This window comes from Staurois parvus, unplaced genomic scaffold, assembly GCF_062004578.1.
Source record: "Staurois parvus isolate SC_StPar_1 unplaced genomic scaffold, SC_StPar_1.0 ptg000780l, whole genome shotgun sequence".
Classification (NCBI taxonomy): Eukaryota; Metazoa; Chordata; class Amphibia; order Anura; family Ranidae; genus Staurois; species Staurois parvus.
In genome coordinates, this window is record NW_028318576.1 from 299,965 (window position 1) to 313,662 (window position 13,698).

General features: G+C 39.7%; 1 protein-coding gene across 9 annotated transcripts in view; it reads right to left on the reverse strand.

Annotated features, from left to right (window-relative positions):
• The window catches only part of UTRN (utrophin), a 943,118-nt gene that overhangs the window by 80,592 nt on the left and 848,828 nt on the right, over nucleotides 1-13,698 (reverse strand). For all 9 annotated transcript variants that reach the window (XM_089654601.1, XM_089654598.1, XM_089654599.1 and 6 more), the window contains one exon: nucleotides 6,805-6,890. In XM_089654601.1, the coding sequence (XP_089510727.1) occupies nucleotides 6,805-6,890 (86 nt within the window). The remainder of the gene's footprint in view (nucleotides 1-6,804; nucleotides 6,891-13,698) is intronic.

Sequence of the window (13,698 nt, forward strand, 5' to 3'; positions counted from 1 at the left end):
ATCTTTCAATAAAACCTGGCTCTCTATGAAAGAGAAATCAATTATTGGCTAAAATAAGAGCAGAAGTAGTGATAAGTATGCTCTAAAGGTCCATGCAATTACAGAATTTTATTTTAAAATACAGTTACATATACAGTCAGGTCCATAAATATTGGGACATCGACACAATTCTAACATTTTTGGCTCTATACACCACCACAATGGATTTGAAATGAAACAAACAAGATGTGCTTTAACTGCAGACTGCCAGCTTTATTTGAGGGTATTTACATCCAAATCAGGTGAACGGTGTAGGAATTACAACAGTTTGCATATGTGCCTCCCACTTATTAAGGGGCCAAAAAGAATGGGACAATTGGCTTCTCAGCTGTTCCATGGCCAGGTGTGTGTTATTCCCTCATTATCCCAATTACAATGAGCAGATAAAAGGTCCAGAGTTCATTTCAAGTGTGCTATTTGCATTTGGAATCTGTTGCTGTCAACTCTCAAGATGAGATCCAAAGAGCTGTCACTATCAGTGAAGGAAGCCATCATTAGGCTGAAAAAACAAAACAAACCCATCAGAGAGATAGCAAAAACATTAGGCGTGGCCAAAACAACTGTTTGGAACATTCTTAAAAAGAAGGAACGCACCGCTGAGCTCAGCAACACCAAAAGACCCAGAAGACCACGGAAAACAACTGTGGTGGATGACCGAAGAATTCTTTCCCTGGTGAAGAAAACACCCTTTACAACAGTTGGCCAGATCAAGAACACTCTCCAGCAGGTAGGTGTATGTGTGTCAAAGTCAATAATCAAGAGAAGACTTCACCAGAGTGAATACAGAAGGTTCACCACAAGACGTAAACCATTGGTGAGTCTCAAAAACAGGAAGGCCAGATTAGAGTTTGCCAAACGACATCTAAAAAAGCCTTCAAAGTTCTGGAACAACATCCTATGGACAGATCAGACCAAGATCAATGTGTACCAGAGTGATGGGAAGAGAAGAGTATGGAGAAGGAAAAGAACTGATTCATGATCCTAAGCATACCACCTCATCAGTGAAGCATGGTGGTGGTAGTGTCATGGCGTGGGCATGTATGGCTGCCAATGGAACTGGTTCTCTTGTATTTATTCATGATGTGACTGCTGACAAAAGCAGCAGGATGAATTCTGAAGTGTTTCGGGCAATATTATCTGCTCATATTCAGCCAAATGCTTCAGAACTCATTGGACGCCGCTTCACAGTGCAGATGGACAATGACCCAAAGCATACTGCAAAAGCAACCAAAGAGTTTTTTAAGGGAAAGAAGTGGAATGTTATGCAATGGCCAAGTCAATCACCTGACCTGAATCCGATTGAGCATGCATTTCACTTGCTGAAGACAAAACTGAAGGGAAAATGCCCCAAGAACAAGCAGGAACTGAAGACAGTTGCAGTAGAGGCCTGGCAGAGCATCACCAGTAATGAAACCCAACGTCTGGTGATGTCTATGTGTTCCAGACTTCAGGCTGTAATTGACTGCAAAGGATTTGCAACCAAGTATTAAAAAGTGAAAGTTTGATTTATGATTATTATTCTGTCCCATTACTTTTGGTCCCTTAACAAGTGGGAGGCACATATGCAAACTGTTGTAATTCCTACACCGTTCACCTGATTTGGATGTAAATACCCTCAAATTAAAGCTGGCAGTCTGCAGTTAAAGCACATCTTGTTTGTTTCATTTCAAATCCATTGTGGTGGTGTATAGAGCCAAAAATGTTAGAATTGTGTCGATGTCCCAATATTTATGGACCTGACTGTATATATGTGCCAGGAAATTATATGTTTCTTGTTGCAACAGAGCTTAATATTATCCTATGTAATGGGCATTTCCTCATCATACCATGTTACTTTCATGTATTAAGTACCAGCAATTCTGTGCTGAGATATTTGCATGCTTGTATAAATAATGCTGTAAGAGTATATAGGATGAATTATAAATACACCAGGAATCTATTTTGCATTATACATGTATAGTATGCTTGGAACTGACCCAGCGGAGACTATTTGCTTGTCTCATTCAGGCAATGCAACACTTGCACAGCTCATGACCAGTATATTGATTGATAAGTGGGTAAGAGATGATTTCAAAACTGTGCTGTTTACCTTCTCTGGCAGCTATCCAAGCTCTTGGAAGCAAGTCCAAAGGAAAGGAAAACAATCCTCTAGATTGACTTACGTATAATAAATGTCAGCATGTTAACCTGAAATGTAAAGGACATGGTTGCTTTCTGTACTTTACCTATCAAAAGGGTGAAAGAGGAATACAAATGTTTATAGGTAAAGGAAACACTCTTTTAAAGTGACACTAAAGCTTCAGGTTTTTTAAATTAAAATAAAAACATGTCATAGTTACCTGCTTTGTGCAATTTCTTATGATGATCACTCATGCAGGTTCACTCCTGAGCCGAGCTGCTTGTGTATAATCAGACATACAGCCTGGTCCAGCCCCACCCCCTACTCTCTGCTCACTGGTTTGGACTGACAGCAGCAGGAGTTAATGGCTTCCACTGCTCTCTGCCGCACCTGTAAGAGCTGGGAGGGGGGGAAGGAGCTCCTGCAGATGTGCACAGCCCTGGACTGAGATCATGCTCAGGGGAGCATTTGGGCCGGGGGGGAGCTGCTCTTAAAAGGTTTTATTACCTTAATGCAGAGAATGAATTAAGGTTAAAACCGTTTACCTTTACAACGAGTGTAAGTTCAATAACAGCTTATAAATGTAAGAATATTCTGTTTTATTTCTATTCTAAGCGTATGTGATCTTTTACCGTGAGGTACTGGAAAAATATGGCCATTGAAAGAATTATTGTTTGCAGAATTTTACTTTAAAGATTTTACGTACCAAGTAGTATATGGCAGATAAGTGGTTTACATCATAGTAATACAGAACAGTAAAGAACATATATTGCAAAAGTAATCACTACGAAGACTTATCCCATAGTCATTATCATGTCTGCAAGCGTTGAACTGCCTGTGATTACATAGTGACGGCCCAAGAAGTGGCTTGCCAAATCTCATTTTAAAATGTTCGAACTGTGAAGGAGAGGACAAAACTATGTATAGAAAGTGTTACAAATCTGTCTGACTCAATCTAACTAAGCCATGCGACATACCTTATTTCTCTGCTGGCGGTACTTCGATGATGGAAGAGGAAACTTTTAAATGAGAAATTTTTGCTGCTAAAGTTTTTTTTTATTTTTTATGTCAACTAAAAAATGGTCTGGTAGTCAGTGAAGTCAAAACAGAGAAACACAATATGCCTAAATAATACTACATGCAATTATATTTTCTCATGACTTTCCAGAATACATTATCTAAATATTCACACTCAAGGACAGAAAGCATATCCGTGTTTTTAGTAATTGGCAGAATTTCTTCAAGCAGCAATATCTTTCAGTATATGTGTTCTGTAGAGGTTGATCCCCATACTTGGGAGTAATTTTAGATCTCCTTACCAGACTATGAAAGTACAAATTCTCTCCTGTTCATGCTTATTGTGGCCATACATGCTCTGATTTTATTATTTGATTGATGGATTTCAAATGATCAAAAAAACTAAACTTCCTTCCCAATCGATTGAGACCTGTTACAATCAAACTGAGTTGATCAGCCAGTGCGGAAAATTATTGATCAAGTTGCATTGATCGGCAATGCTAAGCGGTTTTCGTCATGAATGTAATCGTATTTTGATCAAATTATGAAATAGCATAGTGAAAACAGTTGGGCTATCCATAATGTACAATTGTGTCTTCCAATTATCAACCCACTTCCATTCCCCCAGTGTATGACATATCGACTAAATGGGTTGTCAACTATAGATCAATTATTCCTATTCGGAGATGTTGACTGAAAATTAAATAAATAATTTACTGAAGCGTGCACGGCCATCATTAGCTGAATTGAGAAAAAGAGAGGAAGGCGCCTCTAAGTGCAGTATTGACAATTTATTGAGTAAACAATGGAAAATTTGCACTTACAAGATAAACGGTTAAAAAGACTCATCGTGTGGTAATTAGATCCAGGTGGGACATCCAGCCATCCAGCAGCAAACTATGCTTATAGGATCAGGAGGTAGAGTCCAGGATGTGCCTGTGCATCAAAAATGAAGCTTGGAGAGCACAGTCAGATGAAGCAGGTGAAGGGGGCGGTAATGCATTTTGGAGCATGCTCAATAGGCTCCTTCTTCAGGTCGAAGGAATCTAATTACCACACGATGAGTCTTTTTAACCGTTTATCTTGTAAGTGCAAATTTTCCATTGTTTACTAAATACAGTCAGGTCCATTAATATTGGGACATCGACACAATTCTAACATTTTTGGCTCTATACACTATCACAATGGATTTGAAATGAAAAGAACAAGATGTGCTCTAACTGCAGACTGTCAGCTTTAATTTGAGGGTATTTACATCCAAATCAGGTGAACGGTGTAGGAATTACAACAGTTTGCATATGTGCCTCCCACTTGTTAAGGGACCAAAAGTAATGGGACAATTGGATTCTCAGCTGTTCCATGGCCAGGTGTGTGTTATTCCCTCATTATCCCACTTACAATCAGCAGATAAAAGGGCCAGATCAAGAACACTCTCCAGGAGGTAGGTGTATGTGTGTCGAAGTCAACAATCAAGAGAAGACTTCACCAGAGTGAATACAGAGGGTTCACCACAAGACGTAAACCATTGGTGAGCCTCAAAAACAGTAAGGCCAGATTAGAGTTTGTCAAACGACATCTAAAAAAGCCTTCACAGTTCTGGAACAACATCCTATGGACAGATGAAACCAAGATCAACTTGTACCAGAGTGATGGGAAGAAAAGAGTATGGAGAAGGAAAGGAACTGCTCATGATCCTAAGCATACCACCTCATCAGTGAAGCATGGTGGTGGTAGTGTCATGGCGTGGGCATGTATGGCTGCCAATGGAACTGGTTCTCTTGTATTTATTGATGATGTGACTGCTGACAAAAGCAGCAGGATGAATTCTGAAGTGTTCCGGGCAATATTATCTGCTCATATTCAGCCAAATGCTTCAGAACTCATTGGACGCCGCTTCACAGTGCAGATGGACAATGACCCAAAGCAAGTATTAAAAAGTGAAAGTTTGATTTATGATTATTATTCTGTCCCATTACTTTTGGTCCCTTAACAAGTGGGAGGCACATATGCAAACTGTTGTAATTCCTACACCGTGCAGTTAAAGCACATCTTGTTCTTTTCATTTCAAATCCATTGTGGTGGTGTATAGAGCCAAAAATGTTAGAATTGTGTTGATGTCCCAATATTTATGGACCTGACTGTAAATTGTCAATACTGCACTTAGAGGCGCCTTCCTCTCTTTTTCTTGTTACTGCATTAGAGCCTTGCTTCCACTCTAAGAAGAGCTGCCTCAGTGTTATTGCTCCCATCCATCCCAAATATCCATCTGGCACCTTTATCTTACAGCTACAGAGGTTGGGCTCCAACAAGTGCGCTCTATATAATATACATTTATTAGTTGAATTGAGGTCCAGACTCTAACTGTGATATTTTAACAATATGAATGTTGTTCTACATAAGCTATTCTGTCGACCTTTGTGTTATGAAAAACCTGACCGGATGCTTTGGAGGCCCACTTGGAAGCCAATTGGGGTTTTGTGACTTTCCAGCATAAAATGATAATTTGTAAGTTAAATTTTCACACATATATGGTGGATTGATGTATAATTTACTTTTCTGGGTTTTCTTTTTGGGATGTTTATGTTGCTCTCAAAGTGCTTACTATGTTCTATCATCATGTGGTACTTTCCCTGAGGAATTTCATGGAATAATATTTTGAAATGCACAGGACATTTCCAGTGAAAGGACTGACCGTGGGAATACATCTACTACAGCGGAGACCTAACTGGATGTACTACACTGTGCAAAAGAATATTTTCTCATTTGTAAATGTATCATGTGACTATGTGTATTTATGTGAAGACACAATGCTATTGAATTATTCTTGGTGCAGTCATGTTTTTTAATATTTGTAATAAAATGTAAACGTTCTTTTATATAATCTTTTGCATTGTTCATTTTTGAGTAGCCCTTAAAGCCCCAATAAAGGCGAGTAAAGGCATTTGTATACATAACAGGGATGGTGGCAACTTTTCCCCCTAACTGATTTGGGCAAATATTTTCTGTGGTATGGTAGCTAACAAACCATGACACCAGCAAGATCTTTGTTTTTGTGCAACTTACTTAAAGTGCATGTATAGGTAAAACTGTTTTCATCTTGGATAGAGTATGGAAGGGTTAAAACCTGTCACCTTTCTTTTTGCTGTCTGTGTCCCAATGGGGAGTATTCCCTCCACTTTCTGCCATGAAGATGCAGCAAGAAGTGAGAAGGCACTTCTACACTGCTTAGACAACTGTCAGCAAACAGGTTTCTCCATTGGAAGATTTGCCCTTACTTCGGTGACAACTGTAAAACTTTGAATTTCCCAACAATTTCTGTTCTGATGATAATGAGGACACAGGCAATAGTAAAAACTTGTCAGGTGTTCTAATCCTTCCCTAATATTACACACTAAAAAGAAAGTTTTGTCTAACACAGGAATTTTAAATGGGCATAATATGATATTACATAAGTTTAATGATGATTTTTTACTTTACTCTTAAGTCATGAATTCCCCTGAAATATGCTTGTGGCATCTTCTATTGGCATTGCATGTTTAGTTTATGGCAACATGAACTGGAACCCATACCAAACACCAGATACCAGAGACTATTACAGCATATCCTCCAATAATCAAAAGTCGACTTACATCTGTATTTTTCTTCTAGAAGTCCCTTGGACAGAGATATAAGTCCAATCTTAAGAGACTGTACCCGAATCTTCCCTGTACGACCCCTGCAAGAACAACAGTCTCATTAGTCATTTTCATCATGACATAAATCAGTACAATATATATTTAACTAATTCGACATATAAAGCCATTGTCAAACAATTGTGAGCTGTGTACACTGCCTATATCAGAATTATTTTTCTCTCCATACAAGGCAAGGCAAACGCAGCTCAAAACAGGTTGATGCAGCTTAGAAGGCAAAATGCAGGTCAGATGAGAGTCAACCACAGGTCAGAAGCACTGATAAATAAAGTTTGAATGATCCCAGAAGTGTCTCAAACTGGTCCTAAATACACGCTGAATGGTGCCACTCTCTGCAGCCTTTGGGATCCACCTATTGCCAGAAGAAGACCTGTGACATCATCAAACCTGGCCTAAGACATCTGAAAAAATGGTAAGTATATAGTTTTTCTTTCCTAAGGAGCGAGGGATGCACCAAGGATGTTGGATGGTGGACAGCAAAGGGTAAAGGACCCGAACCCAGAGCTGAGCTTTAAAGCTTAACTGGGAAAAGTTAAAGTTCTCTCTTTCAGGGTTTACTGTTTGTTTACATCAGGCTCTTTGGTGTTGCTGAGACTGGTCCCCACAGCATATTCTTTCCTGCACTCTGTTGGTCGGATGCCTCTGATGTCTGCTTCAAAATCTACCTAGCAGTAACACAGACTGCTATAGAATCATGACAGTTGTTCTAACACTTCCCAACGCTATCCAAAACAACAAAAGGTTGTGGCTGGAGTTCTATTTTAAAGCCCAACTTCTGAAAATAATTAATTTATCCCTTGCAGAGGGGCTGCGCACACACTATAAGAGTTAATTGCTTATTTTTCTAGAGGAGGGGAGAAACACTTTTACTTATTATTATTATTATACAGGATTTATATAGCGCCAACTTACCTCTGCTCCCTTGGCAGATGGTGTGCCCCCATGCTTTGGAAGTGTACTATCCCTCAGGGCCAACACGTCCAATGCATGGACCCTGCTCTGGTCTGGATGATGTCAGCATCGTAGATGACTAGAGTGTAGGGGGGAAGAGGTTGTGGGGAACAGTCTAGCATCGGGGGGGTTGTGGAGGATCGTGTAAGTAAATCTTTTTTTTTGTTCCTCTAGACCTAAATGAATAATTAACCATTGCAGTGTGGGAGCAGCCCCACTGCAAGGGATAATTTTGTTAGTTGTCCGGAGTTAGGCTCTAAGCTTTAAATAAACCTTTCTTCATGTTTAACTTATTGTTTCATATTATTTCGAAGTGGGACTGCAGCCTCTTGAAACAATTTGGTACTGTAGTCTTCATGTTGTGAAGTCACTGAATTCTTTATACTATCATAAGGCAGAATTACCCTTTAGTGTTATTTGCAACAATTTTTGTCATATATTTCTAATTCTACAACGCAACATAATTGGCCCTATAATATACAGTTATGTGCTGAAACCTGCCGTTTTGCATACACGGTTAGCCCTGAGCAACAAAAAATGATTTGTAAGGCTTCATCCATTATAGTAAAATGAAGAATAAACACCTTATTTTTAGGATTTGTGATGGAAATGAGACATGTAGTTACAGAAGGCTCTGCTGTGTTCATACTGATTTTGCAAGCAAATTATGCCACTGCCAACACCCCATATATGTTTCCTCCCACCAAGTTGTGCATCCCTACATACAATGCACTTATCTTCTTGAATTTTTGTTCAGACTGGATTTAAGAAAAATCAATTTAGGAAATTTAAATGCGTGAATTTCAGTCAGATTTGATAAAAAAAAAGCAGAGCCTGGATGTCTGAACTGGGTTATCCCAGCATGTTTTTACTCTATTGACATATTAGGGATATATTATCCCCAGCTCATCTTTTTTACAGTGATTTACGTAAAAGAAACAGCATCGCCAAACTCAGCATGACAGTGTATTACGCAGTAAAAGACAAGGAGTTGTTAACACAGTGTATCTTTAGGATAATACAATTCATTAATTCCACCACTGCTGGGCACTTTCATTGTTGGCATCATGCTGTTTAAAGATTTTTTTAAATTCACATAAGCAAAACATTTGAGATCAGGCACTGGTGCCTAGTAAAGCTGTGACGAATTATGCTCATGTCCTTAATGATGACAGCATCAGCCTGATGGGACAATACTAGCTACATTTCCACTGAGGAAATGTGATAAGTACAGACAATATGCATTGTTAATACCTCAAATTACAGCATTTTCTAAATGGCTATGGGAAGCAGATTCTGAGATGTTCAGGAAATCAGATAACACACAGTTGCTGGAAAAAGTAATCTTTATTAAACACTATAAAGGCACTTTAAGGATATGTAACAAGGAAATATAGAGCTAAAGGAGAGGTTGCTGCAGAAAGGGGAAACAAGCAAACTACACCACTGAATATAATCATCACTTTAGGTCAGAACCCCAGCCTTAAACAATGATGTATCTAACATTTTAAGGGAAAACCGTTAAGCTCTCTAAATATATACGCAACGTTTTGGTTTCTGAGGCTGGATGCTCTGTGCAAATCGGATCACAGAGCAATAGGATTGATTTACTAAAGAGGAGTGGGGCATGTTAATTTTTACTTGTCTTAGTTAAGCAGGTGAAAATTCTCTTTGCAAAGTTTCAGATAATAAATACAAGACTATAAAAATACTTACAAAAAAAAATAAAAGGCTACCGGCACTGCCAAGTGATTTCAGCCCCAGATATGTGCAGACACTATGGGGGGGGGAGGTCAATCTGGCACTGCTAATGGATCATTTATAGACAACAAAAAGGCTCACACAGGAATAATTGGTTGGTTCTTCCTGTTTTATTATCTGTAAAAGACCTGTTTCTGCGCATGCCCTTCAGCTACTATTGTTTCTCAAGGTTATGACAGTATCGCCTTTAAAATATCACATTTACCAAATTTCACATGGGGTATGCTATTTTATGTTCTTAGGCCATCTTGATTAGCTGTGGCAGGATGACATCACTTCCATGCAAGCTCGAGAGTCACTCATCCTGGCCCACTATCACTGTGCCAGAAATGTACAGAGAGTTGCGCATGCGCAGCCCATTTGCATTCTGCATAGGACTGTGAACACACAGGTAAGTTTATTTCATGGCAGAAGAGACATTGCCAGGTGGATAAAAATGAAATATTTTGTTTAGTTTCACTTTAAAATTCATTTGAATTGCTGCTTCAAGAATTTAACCTTTCGGGTGTGTTGAATATCTGCTTTCCTGCTACGTGGACTGGTCTCTCCCTCTATCTCATATGTCACTACCACTACTTGCTGGAGGAACCACTGTGTGTGGTGGGGGAGCAGGTATCCAACATACCCTACAATGGCATTGCAACACACAGGTTGATGAAAAGGTAGGTATATTGCCTCTTCTTACAGGCGTTACTTCTTTCACTCTGCTGGTGCACTTTAATGTAAATTCATAAAATTGTTTTAAAGTGTATATGTCAAGACAAAATTTTAAAAAAATGCGCAGGACATCTCTGCAATACGTGAAATTCTTCCTGTGTTTTATCACTTTAAAAATACAGTTTATCTATTACAAATTCAGTTGGCTTTTACGCCCTGTTATGGGCTAACACACAGGTTTTTTTTCCCAAGGAATAGGTGTTGTAAGTCCTGCACAGTGTCTTTACCTAAACTACTAAAGTCTAATCATTCTGTAGTCCTTGATAAGAACTTGAGGGCTACTTGCGATAACACAGGAAGTGTGCAGAGGACATAGGACAACTATAAATTTCAAGATCGACAGAGTTTTTTGCACTTGTCAGACAGGGCTAACAAAATGTGCTCCTGTATGGCCAACCCTGCTACATACACTGCTTACAGAAAACTACAAGTGGCCAGGCCGATGAACATGGTGCAGGCATAATCCTGCATAATCACTTTAGGAAACCAGTCCAGATAAATGAAGTGTAGCCAATGCTAGAGTACAAACATGTTGTGTTATGTATATTTTTTTTAAACCATCACAATTCTTTATGATACACAGAGCTGTAAAAAATTAAATGTCATCCAGTAATGTCTTACATCGATTTTAAGGAACCAGTTGAGATAGTTCTTCACTCCCTTGCACACTGCCATACAACCTCACACATTTCTGGCAAACTCCAGCTGTGTCTAAGTAATCCCTGGCCAGTTCCCACTCTACTTTGCAAAATTGCAAACAGTTATTTGCTTATGTCACATCTCATTAGGAATACAGTATAGTGCCAATATGGGGTAGAAAGCAAAGTTGGAGAACTACAGACCCGGGTCTGGTTACTTACCCGAGCTATGACATAAAAATTGAGACGATATGTCTGTGCTCAAATGCAAATAGTTTACATTCATACAATACAGTACATCAGGTGCTAAAGGGAAACACTGGAAACTTTGAATCAACCACCAGCACACTGCTAATCTATACACCCCCACACATTTCTAGCAGATTCCCACATAAAAACAGGTTATTAGTGAGTAAGTGTTTGCCATTTTGCGATGAAGTGTGGGACTGGCCAGAAAGAGATTACTGCAGATGGACGGCTCAGAAACGTATTGCAAAAGATGTGAATCAAATATCCCAGTTGTTACCTGGAAAGTATTCAGATAAGAAAATCAGACTGCAGGTCATGCACCTCATATGTATACTTCTTTCAGGTCAGTGGAAGTACTAAAGCAAATAAGCATGGTAGGTAAGTAACTAGCATTTGTATTCTGAAATGTCTGCAGTGGCAGCCTACTTAGTCTTTAGTTCCTGCAAGTTTCCTTTAGAGTGTATTTGTTGCAAAAATCAATCACATAATTGCAAAGAGGAAAGTAAATACTTCAGCTGCTGGCCCTGGTCATGGTCGGTTTTTGCAGACTTCAAGGAAGGATTTTGCTGCATCTGACAGGTCACATAAAATAGATCTAAATTCTTCCATGATTCAGGAAGAAGCCCTTCTGTCTGGCAGAGATTACTCTGTGGCAACACACCTTTGATGGCCCATGTCCTGACAACTACAAAGCAGACGATAGCGAAGGAATGGATGTTTGATATGTTACTGATATCTGAAGTTAAATCTGCACTGCAACTCTGTCAACTTACAGTTGAATTGCAAGAACCCATGGCAAAATTCCACAGAGTTTGGGATCCCTGTGTCTCTCATTTTCTCCCAAGGGACGTCAACCGTCACCTTCTTGAACTCTAAATTTTTAAGCAGCTTTGGTCGGGGCTGGGCTGGGGTAACCCAGAGGTAATACCTCCCCTTTTCCCCAGCTTTGTTACTTTTCTGCTCCCTCATTTTCATAATAAATACTGGGGCCAGGTCCCTACTCAGGACCCCTGTGATAGCACTACCAATATTGTCTGCACTAATTTTCAAATTACTTGTCTGTTGGTACATTTTTTACTTTTTCTTTTGCACTAAATTATCTGTTATTGGACGCTTCAGCGATCAGAGATGTAAATCTGTATGTTTCCAATATTCCTACCTGAAACGCCCTGTAGTATTTGTACGTTTTTTTAATACATTCAATTAAAATATTGAATAAGAAAAAAGAAGACCTAAATTCTAACTGGACAAAGGCACAAATTTGTACATTTTTGTTTATTAAAAATCTTACAAACAGCGTACTAAAAATATATTTACATATATACAGAATAAATAAAAATAAATATATATACACTGCTCAGAAAAATTAAAAGGACTACTTTTTAATCAGAGTATAGCATCAAGTCAATTAAACTTCCAAGATATTGATCTGGTCAGTTAAGTAGCAGAGGAGGTTGTTAATCAGTTTCAGCTGCTTTGGTAGTAATGAAATTAACAACAGGTGCACTAGATGGGCAACAATGAGACAACCCCCAAAACAGGAATGGTTTTACAGGTAGAGGCCACTGACATTTTTTCCCTACTCATCTTTTCTGACTGTTTTTCACTAGTTTTGCATTTGGCTAGGGTCAGTGTCACTACTGGTAGCATGAGGCAATATCTTGACCCTACAGAGGTTGCACAGGCAGTCCAGCTCCTCCAGCATGGCATATCAATATGTGCTATTGCCATAAGGTTTGCTGTGTCTCAAGAGCATGGAGGAGATTTCAGACAACAGGCAGTTACTCTAGGAGAGCTGGACAGAGCCTTAGAAGGACCTTAATCCATCAGCAGGACCGGTATCTGCTCCTTTGTGCAAGGAGGAACAGGATGAGCACTGCCAGAGCCCTACAAAATTACCTCCAGCAGGCCACAGGTGTGAATGTCTCTGACCAAACAATCAGAAACAGACTTCATGAGAGTGGCCTGAGGGCCCAATGTCCTCTAATGGGCCCTGTGTTCATGTGACAGACATGAAAGGGTCTGAATAAGCCATAAAGAACGTTATGCTGTATGTAACGTTGTTCAGCATGACCATTTTGGTGGTGAGTCAGTAATGGTCTGGGGAGGCATATCCATGGAGGGACGCACAGACCTATACAGGCTAGACAATGGCACGCCAACTGCCATTAGGTATCAGGATTTAATCCTTGGACCCATTGTCAGACCCTACGCTAGTGCAGTGGGTCCAGGGTTCCTCCTGGTGCACGACAATGCTCGGCCTCATGTGGCGAGAGTATGCAGGCAGTTTCTGGAGGATGAAGGAATTGATACCATTGAATGGCCCCCATGCTCGCCTGACCTAAATCCAATAGAACACCTCTGAAATATCATGTTTCAGTCCATCTGATGCCGCCAGGTTGCACCTCAGACTCTCCAAGAGCTCAGTGATGCCCTGGTCCAGATCTGGGAGGAAATACCCCAGAACACCATCAGTCATCTCATTAGGAGCATGACCCGATGTTTTCAGGCATGT